This window comes from Crassostrea angulata, chromosome 2, assembly GCF_025612915.1.
Source record: "Crassostrea angulata isolate pt1a10 chromosome 2, ASM2561291v2, whole genome shotgun sequence".
Classification (NCBI taxonomy): Eukaryota; Metazoa; Mollusca; class Bivalvia; order Ostreida; family Ostreidae; genus Magallana; species Magallana angulata.
This window is the reverse complement of record NC_069112.1, coordinates 56084297-56097799: the sequence shown is the minus strand read 5'-3', so window position 1 is coordinate 56097799 and position 13503 is coordinate 56084297. Positions and strand designations below refer to the sequence as shown.

General features: G+C 32.4%; 1 protein-coding gene across 1 annotated transcript in view; it reads left to right on the top strand.

Annotated features, from left to right (window-relative positions):
• Positions 1–438: 438 nt before the first annotated feature.
• The window catches only part of LOC128171555 (multiple epidermal growth factor-like domains protein 11), a 59725-nt gene continuing 46660 nt past the window's right edge, over positions 439–13503 (top strand). The window contains exons 1-5 of the mRNA XM_052837343.1: positions 439–564; positions 2167–2394; positions 2620–2874; positions 4275–4412; positions 5021–5158. Coding sequence (XP_052693303.1) covers positions 510–564; positions 2167–2394; positions 2620–2874; positions 4275–4412; positions 5021–5158 — 814 coding nt within the window. The 5' untranslated portion in view covers positions 439–509. The remainder of the gene's footprint in view (positions 565–2166; positions 2395–2619; positions 2875–4274; positions 4413–5020; positions 5159–13503) is intronic.

Sequence of the window (13503 nt, the reverse complement as noted above, 5' to 3'; positions counted from 1 at the left end):
GGAATCTTTTTTTTTATTATTTTGTACGCAATTTCTCTTTTCGTAAAAAATAACATGAAAAAATATTATGTAAAAACAGCGAGTTTCCGAACAAATTCGTAAATTTCACGATAGTGAAATTATTCCTTTATACGGTATTTTATTCTCTCTGTGTTTATCTTTATTGTTTTTTTTTTTCTTAACAATGTATTTTAAACAAAACCGAACTTGTCTTTATAAAAATCAAACTACCAGAAACTCATAGGGAAAAAAACCCATTTAAATGTACAAATGTTTTTCTGTCTAAAAGAAAGGCGCAATTAACCGATATAATGTATTAAACGGAACTTCATATTACATACAAGTACATGTTTAAAGTTTCTCGTGCTCTTATCACAACTTTAAATAAAGCTACCAAAATGACTCAAATACGATTGGGGGATCCCGGAACAAGGAAGATGTTAGTCTTTCGCACTTAAAAAAAAGTTTGGAGACCAACATGTTTTCTTGTTTTAAAAGACCTTGAAGAAATGTTTTTGACAAATACTTGTATTGCTTTATGGTTTTCCTTCTCTTCTGCTTACGGTAAGCAAACATTTATAAGTATACTTATTTCTTATTCGTTGTGAAGACTATGAGAGCTAGCTTTGTGTGAGCAATTCACATACCACAATACGAAATACTTCCCTTTATTTATTTAGGGAAATGAAGAGAATTTTTTTTATACATTCACGGTTTTTGCCATGGGATATAATTATTAATTTTTTTTGCGTTTTACCGACGAAAAATTACGGGAATAAGGATTTCATACAACAATGAAATGATTACACCAATTATCATGATTATTACTTTTGATCCAAATGCCCTCACCCTAGAAATGACTTTTGACAATATTAATCCTTTTTGCAGTTTAACCTTTGGTAAATGACATTTCGGCGTTCTAAGGCGTGATCTTTTACAAAACATTAAAAAAATCTTCATCTGACGGGAACCGTTTGCTTTTATGACTCTTTGAACGATATGCTCAGTTTAATGAATTGCATTAATCAAAATGCAATATTAGCATCGTAACATGGCTTTATGATGACAAATATTTAAACTTCTAATGTAAGTGTTTCATATATATGTAACATATACTACATTCCTTCATTTAGTAATGACAAAATCCTAAGTCATTCATGTAAGTGATTGCTAGCTAAAAGTGTAATAAAGGTGGTTAAATAGCTTAGGTTTATCTGTACAAAAGTTAAAAACTTTTTTTTTACATTTATAAAAGTCGAAACAACACCTCACACAATACAGGGACAATGACTGAACATAAAGCAATAGGGGTTAAGATAGAGTTATCTCTCTTGGAATTTTGAACCACCACATATACTGTATACAGGAATATATTCGCCCCCGTTTTATTTTTGCCTCTTTCGCCCTCGTTGTCAACGGGCGAATTTAAGACTGGGCGAATTACGATGTCTCAAACTACCTCTCTTAAAACACATCTGTCTGGGCGAATTTAAGACGGGGCGGAAACTGTTTCAAGAGTAAAAGGGCGAAAATCACACACGGCGAAAATTACACTGTATACAGTACCTTTCTTTATTAATTTTGTATTGTCAACCGATTAACATTCTTCTGAACATGCTCCATTTGCATATGCCGCTTTATTACATTTTTGGACAAATAGATTCTTCTTATATGTTGAATTCGTCCAGTAATGAAACATATTTTAAAATTTTAAAATAAATAATGTAAACAAGTAATGCCTAAATATGTCAATAGTTGACATGTACATTGTTTTCATGTTATAGTTTACTATAGTTCCAATCATAGGTAATCATAAATTAACACAGGGTTGCAAAACAGAACAAAAACCAAGGTTCAAGAAACCAACTGATCATCATTAGTTATGCAATAGTATTCATACAGAATGTGTCATGTATTCAACTTCGTGTGAAAAATATTCATGGTATATCTTTTGGTTTACAATATCAAAATCCCGAATATGGAGATTAGAAAGCCCGGCTCAAGTGCAGAATTTTAGTAAAGGAAGAAGATATCATATTTAGAATAATTTTAAGCAGAATACAAAATCACAAAACATTTTAAAACGGCGCATCTTTTTTAACTAATAATTATATAATCATATAATCTGTAAATCATATTTACTTGGGTTAAATTTTTATTCAACAGAAAACTTGGCACTTAATAAACCAGCTCATGAAGAGTACCCATACTATAATGTTAATACTGATGCCAGCAATGCTGTTGATGGACTAAAAACTGATCTGCGAGGTATTGGAGGACAATGTTCAATATCAGCCACAAATCAACGTACCTCCACCTGGTGGGTAAATCTGACCAGTACCCGCAGTATCCACGACATCAGGATCTATTACAGGACAGACAATGTATATTGGGGTATGTTTTTAAAAACGTCAGATAAATTAAATTATTTATAGATAAAAGAACATGAACACCAATGGAATTGTTATCCTCAAGGGCGATGTGTTGATTGTGTGTTTTAGAAAACCTGTAACATTAGCGTAGTATTTCATTTTGTTACATGTATCTTTATCCATGGAAAAGTATGGAGAATTGACCAAATTCTCGATGACTGAAATAAAATACTGTTGATTATTTTAGATGCAACAAACGGATTTACGTCGAGGTTTCTAAGATTTTCTATACACGTCTCAAACACAACAAACAAGTCGGAGGGAAAGCTTTGCTACAAAGACAACTACTTCACTCCAAGCACGATACCAGCTGTCTTTAACACCACCTGCTTTGTACATGGTCAATACGTCATTTACTACAACGAGAGACTACCAGGAGTTACCTATCCTAGTGGTTATTCTGTTTACGCCTTTAACGACCTCTGTGAAGTAGAAGTATATGGTAAACAATTTAATGTATTATAGTTTGTCTGTAATATCTGCCCCTCTATCACTAATAGTTTTATCCTAAACTCAAGTAATACACTCGAAATGTGTGAGGTTTTCTGGAAAAAAAAATAAAAAGGCGTTCTCTTTTATCACAAATTTTTTAAAATACATTTATGCTTTTGATAATCCTTTTTTTTATTTATTTGACTTACATACTAACGCGGGGGTGTTAAGGAAGCATATGGAATCTGAGTTACATGTAATTCCATGAAATCACAAATCTTAGTTATTATGTACATATTCAAATATATAAGCAACGAAACGTAGACCAAAAACAAATAAAAAATACTTCAAAGACAATTTTTGCCAGAGATTAGTTTGTATTACGTAGATTTACACATTGATGACGTCATGACTAAAAGTTGAAAGTCGTGTGAAATTGATCGGAAAGCATTGTAAACATATTCAAAATATAACTAATCTAAGAATTCTAATAAAGTATTGTGGTGTGATTTATTGAGAATTGGACATAAGAATACTGGGGGAGATGTTAGTTTTATCAATCATTCGCTAAACGGTAAGTAAATTTGCTTTTATTTCTCGGCCAGGCCTTCCTCTGTCGTTGTTTACGATATAAAAATCCAACTAGAACAACACTACCCCGTGTATGTTGAACGTGAAATTTTACACGTATCGTTAGTTTGATCAATGCTTAAATTGAAAAGTGCTGCTAGAATCCCATGTTGTGTGTTGTTTTAATGCAATTTGCCGTTTTCCGTGCAAACTTTATAAAAGTTGGGAAGGTTTTACGAGAACTGGATGAATAACTTTTTAATAAGGAAAAACATAGGATTCTAGCAGCGGTTTTGATTAAACTGAGATGTTTTGCCTTCACTTGGTATGTTTAATTTATTTTGGAAACCGCGGGGTAGTGTTGTTCTATCTCATTTTATGTTAAGGAATATACGTAAGGTATTTATAGTTGTCACGTGATAATGCACCAATGTGGCAGTAATGTACTACCCAATTTTATTGCACTGACATCTATTTTAAAGGATGATACTAAGTTTTTGATTTTATTCAAAATAATTATTTAATTTTACGATTTTGAATACAACAGACAAAATAAGACGGCATATTGCCCATATGCTTCCTTAACACCCCCGCGAAAGCAGTTGATTAATATATAAAAAAAAAATTGACGTGTTTGCTTATCAAAAATTTCAATAGCATACTCATTGTGACCTTGATATGAGAAAAGTGTCAAAAAAGCTTCCCCTTGCCAATATATTCGGTCGATAATTAAAATACAAACATAACTGTTGTTTTTAATTCAGAGAACTATTCATCTTTACTCATACCCTGTGATTACTCAAATCAAACATTACTTTATATGAAATCATACTTTTGTAGGATGTCCTACACCTGGCTTTTATGGTATTAATTGCACCATTCCCTGTCCTGACGTCAACTGTGGATTCTGTCACATCGAGACGGGCACCTGTCAGGGGGGATGTAAACCTGGATACAAAGGACACCAGTGTGAATTGGGTACTCATTTAAAATTAAAGTCTCTGAAAATGTCTTCTAAGTTAGTTGTTATGTTCAATTATTATTATCATTTTTAAGGGTTCTCATATACATGCATCAGTCATCGTCATCATTATCATCATTGTCAGCATCATCATCATCATCATCATCATCATTATCATCATCATCATCATCATCATCATCATCATCATCATCATCATCATCATCATCATCATCATCATCATCATCATCATTCTATCATCACCATCATCAAGGAAATCAGCATATTTTTTTTAATTTCTTTGCAATATATTGTCATCGTTTTTATAGTCAATGCTTTTGTATTGTACTTCACATAAATATTTTCTTTAATCAGTGCATATGTTTAGTTACGACAAACAAATAAATGCATAGCTCAGGATTATATCAGCACTTTTCAAGTAAAGGAACGTTCAAACTATTTTTATTCAAACATTTTGCGTTTATCTCCCTACAATTTTCTCTCCTTGATTTTAATAAAGCTATAATGAGCCTCAAAAATGCATGCAATACTGTATAAATACATTACATGCGTCTTCGTTTCAAATTCCAAACTGTTCACGCTACCTTTTGAATTATTTTTACCATAGAATGTGACAATAGAAAATACGGAGATGGGTGCCAAAAGAATTGTGGGAATTGTTTAAATAGAGCGCAATGTGACCACGTAATTGGAACTTGCTTACAGGGGTGCGAGGCAGGGTACAAAGGTCAAATGTGTGATCAAGGTAAGTTACCTGTAATCGAAATGTTTGTTGATAACTTTGTAATGAAAAATTTTTTTTAACTTTACATGTTACATATTTTACATGTATCGTTATGTATCATTCAAAAAATTAAACTTTCTGTAAAAAAAAGAAAAAAAAAGAATTAACAATGATATAGAAAGAGGTTTTCAATATCTTTTTTCTGACATTTAAGTTATAGTTGTATGGTAATGAACTTACGACCAATGTTGCTTTTCAATGGGAAATAGTAATTTAATGAATGTAAACCAAGTTTTATTCACAAATGAGAAATTTTCTCGGTGTTAACGAAAGCCTCGTCACCGCCAATATTTCTCGCCATGAACCAGTCTTTGTCGGTTGTTTTTCATTGCAACGTTGATCTCAATACGGCTAAGTCGCAAACATTAGTCGTTTTTATGCCATTTATTTACTAAAATATAACTAACGAATTGGTTTTGCGGCAGTTAATCGCATAATAAAGTTATCGCGAATAAAAATTGGTATACAGTGTATATCTTGGTATGCATTACCCTGATCAACAACAATAAATTCGAATTTGATTTTTAATTGTAAGCTAACTTTAATGTGCGATTTATAAATAATTATTTTTTTTCATTCTTGCGATTGTTGTTTAAATTACTGACAAAACCGTACATAGATTTTATCAGGTAAAACGTAAGAACACACCAATTCCTTGTAATGATTTACTTTAATGAAATTGACTTTTTAAAAGGAATTACTGTTATCAAAAGTACTTACGTATAGGTAACCATTTACATGTATATAACGATATTTCTGCATTTAATTATTGCACTGGCGTTAAGCGTTGGGTTTGTATACATGTGTAGAGTGATTGTTTATGCACGAGAGATTAAAATCTTTAACGAAGGTACTGGCAAGATTGGGTCACATGATTAATTCATCACCCTTCCCCGCCAAATTCGTACACATGACTGGAACTCTCCGCCTAGCCCTTGAACGGGTCAGGTTACATTTTGTATAGGGATATGCTATAAGTATTAGGTCTGTTTGCCCCTTAAGAATAAATATAATGAATTAAAGTTCTAAATTGTATAAAATGCGTTGCATATGTGTGTTTATGTACAATTGTCTTGTCATCTGTGTCGATTCTGTGTTACTTGTGTAATACAAATTTTCAGATTTGTCTTCATAATTAATAAATCTTTGAACAACATCCAAAAATTGGCTATATTCTACATTCTACATATATTCTACATTCAGTGAAATGTATAATGCAAAATGTAAATATCGTGAAATGATTTTTATTGTTCATGCTTATAACTTTTACCATGCCTGCATTTGCTTCTGATCGTTTACGATTTTAAGTGACATTTAAAGCACAAAGAGACTGTCGTACGTCAAAAGACTTTAACAAGTTGTAGAAACTTAAATTAATGTAATAACCAGCCATTTACTTTGTATCAGACTGATAAACACCCAGAGTAACTCACATGTAAGCTGAATTTCTTTAATTTTAGAAACGAAAACACTAAGAGTTGGTTATGTAAAATGCGCAATGCTTTATTGAATGGTTTATACGGGCTAAATGGGCTAATTTAACCATCAGTGATATTTTTCCCAGCCTAACTAGTGTGTAATTAGCATTCAACAGGAAAGGAAAAGTATATCACTAAAAGGCGCATTTAAAAGACATTCTTTAACAACACTTTAAGAACAGAATTATAATCTCACCAAATATTGTTCCAAAATGGTATTCTTTGGAATTGAGTTTACTATAACATGTCTGTCCTTGGTTATTATTCATTTAAATTTGAATAGATTTGTTTGTTTGTTGGTGTTCTTTTTTTGGTTGTCAATATGGTTGCTCACGCGTATATTTAGGTTGAATACAAAGATTGTACGTAACATAAGACATATTTTGGAATAAGTGATCCTCAGTATATGCAACCTTGAATTCCATATATAATCGACCATTTCGGTCTGAAATTAAGGTCTTCCGTTTCCAACGGAAGACCTTATAGTTTTCGTACGATTTCTTATTAAGGTCTTCCGTTTCCAGCGGAAGACCTTATTGTTTTCGTACTGTTTCTTATTAAGGTCTTCCGTTTCCAGCGGAAGACCTTATTGTTTTCGTACTGTTTCTTTTTAAGGTCTTCCGTTTCCAACGGAAGACCTTATAGTTTTCGTACGATTTCTTATTAAGGTCTTCCGTTTCCAACGGAAGACCTTATTGTTTTCGTACTGTTTATTATTATTTTTTTTTCCAAATTTTGTGCACGCGATTTCTCGAAAACTACTCAACCGATCTGTACAATTTTTTCACAGATGATTGGAAATTATCTAAATTTTATATGTTTTAGAATTTGTTGTCGTCGTCACTTCCGGTCCGGATTAACGGTCGATTTTGTAATTTTTTACGACCAATTTTGTGCAGAGTTGATCTCAGAAACTATAAGAGATATGACTTTGAAATTTTCAGGATAGGTAGAGCATGGTTTGAAGTTGTGCACTATTTAGTTGTTTTGCACCAGTGGCGCTATTCCTTGGAGTTCGCTTAGGCACAAAAATGGGGTACAGATTTCGAATCAAAATTTCCATATGTTTTGATCAGTATCTTTTTATCAGTTGATATTTTGACAAGACATATAGAACAAAAGTAGTAGAGAATCAAAAGTTCTATCCAATAAAATCAAGAAAAATGGGCTGGCCCCTTTAATTAGGGACCAAGAGACTCGTAAATTCTATTACGAATAACTTGAAAACGATAAATATTTTGTTATGCATTATAAAAATCAAAGTTGTTGATCTCTACATTATCGGTTTGAAAGAGTCATCGTCAGGCCCATGTCTGACGTAATTAGGGTTTTTATTCTTTATCTTCAATTATTTTTTTTTGGGGGGGGGGGGGTAATTATGAAATTGTATCGATATCTCATGGTATCATTTTATCTAAAAAAAAAAAACGGACGGAAGACCTACTCGTTACTCGTAACGAGGTCGTATCTAGTTATTATTAAGGTCTTCCGTTTCCAACGGAAGACCTTATTGTTTTCGTACTGTTTCTTATTATTATTATTATTATTTTTTTCCAAATTTTGTGCACGCGATTTCTCGCAAACCATTCAACCGATTTCAATCATTTTTTCACAGATGATGGAACGTGACTTGAATTTTATATGTTTTTAAAGTTTTTGACGTCGTCACTTCCGGTACCGATTTACGGCCGATTTTGTAATTTTTACGACCTATTTTGTGCAGAGATGATCTCAGAAACTATTAGAGATATGAGTTTGAAACTTTCAGGATATGTAGAGTAAAGCTTGAAGTTAGGCCCTATTAAATTTTATGTCAGTGGCTATATTCCTTAGAGCTCACTGAGGCACGATATTTGGGTACGAATTTTCATTCAAAATTTTCATAGGTTTTGTTCTGTATCTTTTTATCAGTTGATATTTTGTTAAGACATATATAACAAAAGTAGTAGATAATAAAAAGTTCTTACCAACAAAATCAAGAAAAAGGGGCTGGCCCCTTAATTTAGGGGCCAAGACGTTCGTAAACTCTTTTACAAATAACTTAAAAATGATAAAGATTTTGTGATGCATTATAGAAGCAAAGTTGTTGATCGTACCAATATCTATTAGAAAAAAACTATTGCCACGCCCATTTATTACGTAATTAGGGATTTTTAGGGGCCAAAGTACTTAAACTTTGACGCAATATGGCTAGAGAAGTAGACATATTTTGTTAGACATCATAGAAGAGAAAATGTTTGAATTAATGATTTAAATCGATTCCACATATCAAAACACGAATTTCTGTCCCCATTAAGGATCTAGAGGGCTGGCCCCTAAAATATTCAATCATTTGTATCTCAAAAATGATCAACAATTTTAGATTGGTGTAAGAACAAAAAAATGTTTGTATTTTTAAGACCTTTTGAAAGAAATCAAGAAAAAGGGGCTGGCCCTTTAAATTAGGGGCCAAGACAGTCGTAAACTCTTTTACAAATAACTTAAAAATGATAAAGATTTTGTAATGCATTATAGAAGCAAAGTTGTTGATCGTACCAATATCTATTAGAAAAAAATATGGCCACGCCCATTTATTGCGTAATTAGGGATCTTTATGAGCCAAAGTACTTAAACTTTGACGCAATATAACTAGAAAAGAAGAAATATTTTGTTAGACATCATAAAAGAGAAAATGTTTGAATTTATGATTTAAATCGATTCCACATATCAAAACACGAATTTCTTTTCCCATTAAGGATCTAGAGGACTGGTCCCTAAAATATTCAATTATAAATATCTCAAAAATGATCAACAATTTTAAATGATTGTAAGAACAAAAAATGTTTGTATTTCTAATACCTTTTCAAAGAAGTCAAGAAAAAGGGGCTGGCCCTTTAAAAATATGGGCCAAGGCACTCTTAAAATCTATAACAAATAATTTCAAAACAATAAAGATTTTGTAATGCATTATAGAAGCAAAGTTGTTGTTACTTTGTTACTTTATTAAGCATTTGAAAGGATATTGACAATCGTATACATTATCTGAATGGGAGAGGATGAGTGGAAATTCTGAAATTTCATTGATATTTTAATGGTATCGTTTAAAAAATTGAACGGAAGACCTCCTCGTTACTCGTAACGAGATCGTATCTAGTTATTATTATTTTCTTCCACAAATTTTGTGCACGAGATTTCTCGAAAACTATTCGACCGATTTCGACCATTTTTTCAGAGAAGATGAGTCTTGATGTAAACTTTATACGTTTTTGAGATTTTTCCTGTCGGCACTTCCGGTACCGATTTATCGGCCATTTTGTACATTTTTACGACCTATTTTGTGCAGAGCTGATCTCAGAAACTATCAGAGATATGACTATGAAATTTTCAGGATAGGTAGTCTATAGTCTGAAGTTGTGCACTATTATTTTGTTTTACGCCAGTGGCGCCATTTTTTGGAGCACGCCTAGGCACGAAAATTGGGTACGAATTTTCTTTCAAATTCTTCATACGTTTTCATCTGTATCTTTTTATCAGTTGATATTTTGTTAAGACATATATAACAAAAATAGTAGATAATTAAACGTTCTTTCCAACAAAATCAAGAAAAAGGGGCTGGCCCCTTAAATTAGGGGCCAAGACACTCGTAAACTCTATTGCAAATAACTTAAAAACGATCAAATTTTTGTAATGCAATATAGAGGCAAAGTTGTTGATTGTAGCAATATTTATCAGGTAAAATCATTTTCCCACCCATATATGACGTAATTAGGGATTTTAAGGGGCCAAAGTACTTAAACTTTGATGCAATATATCTAGAGAAGGAGACATATTTTGTTAGGCAATGTAGAAAAGAAAATGTTTGCATTGATGATTCTAATCAATTCCACTAATCAAAACTCCAAAGTCTGTCCCCATAAAGGATCTATAGGGCTGGCCCCTAAAATATTCAATCATTTGTATCTCAAAAATGAACAACAATTTTAGATGGGTGTAAGAACAAAAAATGTTAGTATTCGTGAGAACTTTCGATTGAACTCAAGAAAAAGGGGCTGGCCCCTTTAATGAGGAGCCAAGACACTCGTTAACAATATTACAGATAACTTGAAAACAAGCAAGATTTCAAATATCTTTGGTACTGAGCCTTTTTTACAAAATTGATACCAGCGAGATTTCAGTCACTGTAAGTGATTGAGACACAAACTTTTATAAATGATAGACAATCGATTGAAGATATATTTAACGGGTTTTCTTTTGTCAACCGTCACTTCCGGTACTCACCAGAAGAGTTCAAACAATTCATTTTTTTTCACAAGTTTAACTGATTATCTTTGGTGTTTCATCTGCTATGATTAACAGTAGTGTACACTAAACATATGTATAAAAAACCCTAGCTTTTATTTTCATAAACCTCTTTTGTTCGTCCGTTTTCGGTCTCGAGACAAAAAACCTAGATTCACCAAGATCGCAGATTTGGCAGAGAATATCGATATTTCATCGTATCATATGAAAACAAAATCGGACGGAAGACCTACTCGTTACTCGTAACGAGATCTAGTTATTATTATTATTTTTTTTTCCAAATTTTGTGCACACGATTTCTCGGAATCTATTCGACCGATCTCAACCATTTTTTCACAGATGTTAGGGCGTGATCTAAACTTAATACATTTTTCTTAATTTTTTCGTAGTCACTTCCGGTACCGAATTGTCGGCCATTTTGTAATTTTTGACGACTCATTTTGTGCAGCTATAAACTCGGAAACCATAAGAGATATGAATATGAAATTTTCAGGATAGGTAGACGATAGTTTGAAGTTGTGCAGCATGTAGTTGTTTAATGCTTGTTGCGCCATTTCTTGGAGCTCGCCTGGGCACGAAAATTGGGTACGAATTTTCATTCAAAATTTTCAAACGTTTTGATTTATATCTTTTTATCAGTTAATATTTTTCAAAGACATATATAACAAAAGAGGTAGAGAATCAAAAGTTCTTTCCAACAAAATCAAGAAAAAGGGGCTGGCCCCTTTATTTAGGGGCCAACACACTCGTAAACTCTATTACAAATAACTTAAAAACGATAAAGATTTTGTAATGCATTATAGAAGCAAAGTTGTTGATCGTAACAATATATATCAGGAAAAATCATTGCCACGCCCATTTATTACGTAAAAAGGGATTTTTAGGGGCCAAAGTACTTAAACTTTGACGCAATATATCTAGAAAAGGAGACATATTTTGTTAAGCATCGTAGAAGAGGAAATGTTTGCATTGATAAATTTAATCGATTCTATTAATCAAAACACCAATGTTTGTCCCCATTAAGGATTTAGAGGTCTGGTCCCTAAAAGATTCAATCATTTGTATCTAAAAAATGAACAACAATTTAAGATAATTGTAAGAATAAAAAATGTTAGTAGTCGTTGGACCTTTTGAATGAGCTCAAGAAAAAAAGAGCTGGCCCCTTAAATTAGGGGCCAAGACACTCGTTAAGTCTATAACACATATCTTAAAAACGATCAAGATTTTGTAATGCATTATAGAAACAAAGTTGTTGGTCGTAACAATATCAGTTTGTGAAACTCATTTCCAAACCAATTGATGACGTAATTAGAGATTTTAGGGGGCTAAAATCTTAAACCTTAAATGTGCTGAATGTGAAAAAGCAAAACTTTTTGTTAAGCATTTCAAGGGATATTGACAATGGTATGCATTATCTGAGAGGGAGTGGTTAAGAGGGGAATTCTAAATTTTCATTGATATTTTAATCGTATCGTTTAAAAATTGAACGGAAGACCTACTCGTTACTCGTAACGAGATCGTATCTAGTTATTAAGGTCTTCCGTTTCCAACGGAAGACCTTATTGTTTTCGTACTGTTTCTTATTATTATTAAGGTCTTCCGTTTCCAACGGAAGACCCTATTGTTTTCGTACTGTTTCTTTTTATTAAGGTCTTCCGTTTCCAACGGAAGACCTTATTGTTTTCGTACTGTTTCTTCTTATTATTATTATTATTTATTATTATTATTATTTTTTTCCAAATTTTGTGCACGCGATTTCTCGGAATCTATTCGACCGATCTCAACCATTTTTTCACAGATGATAGGGCGTGATTTAAACTTAATACATTTTTCTTAATTTTTTCGTAGTCACTTCCGGTACCGAATTGTCGGCCATTTTGTAATTTTTGACGACCCATTTTGTGCAGCTATAAACTCGGAAACCATAAGAGATATAAATATCAAATTTTCAGGAAAGGTAGACGATAGTTTGGAGTTGTGCAGCATGTAGTTGTTTAATGCCTGTTGCGCCATTTCTTGGAGCTCGCCTGGGCAGGAAAATTGGGTACGAATTTTCATTCAAAATTTTCACACGTTTTGATTTATATCTTTTTATCAGTTGATATTTTGATAAGACATATATAACAAAAGAGGTAGAGAATGAAAAGTTCTTTCCAACAAAATCAAGAAAAAGGGGCTGGCCCCTTTATTTAGGGGCCAAAACACTCGTAAACTCTATTACAAATAACTTAAAAACGATTAAGATTTTGTAATGTATTATAGAAGCAAAGTTGTTGATCGTACTAATATCTATTAGAAAAAATTATTACCTCGCCCATTTATTACGTAACTAGGGATTTTTAGGGGCCAAAATACTTAAACTTTGACGCAATATAACTAGAGAAGTAGAAATATTTTGGAAGACATCATAGAAGAAAAAATGTTTGAGTTATTGATTTAAATCGATTCCACTTATCAAAACACGAATGTCTGTCCCCATTAAGGATCTAGAGGGCTGGCCCCTAAAATATTCAATCATTTGTATCTCAAAAATGATCAACAATTTTAAAT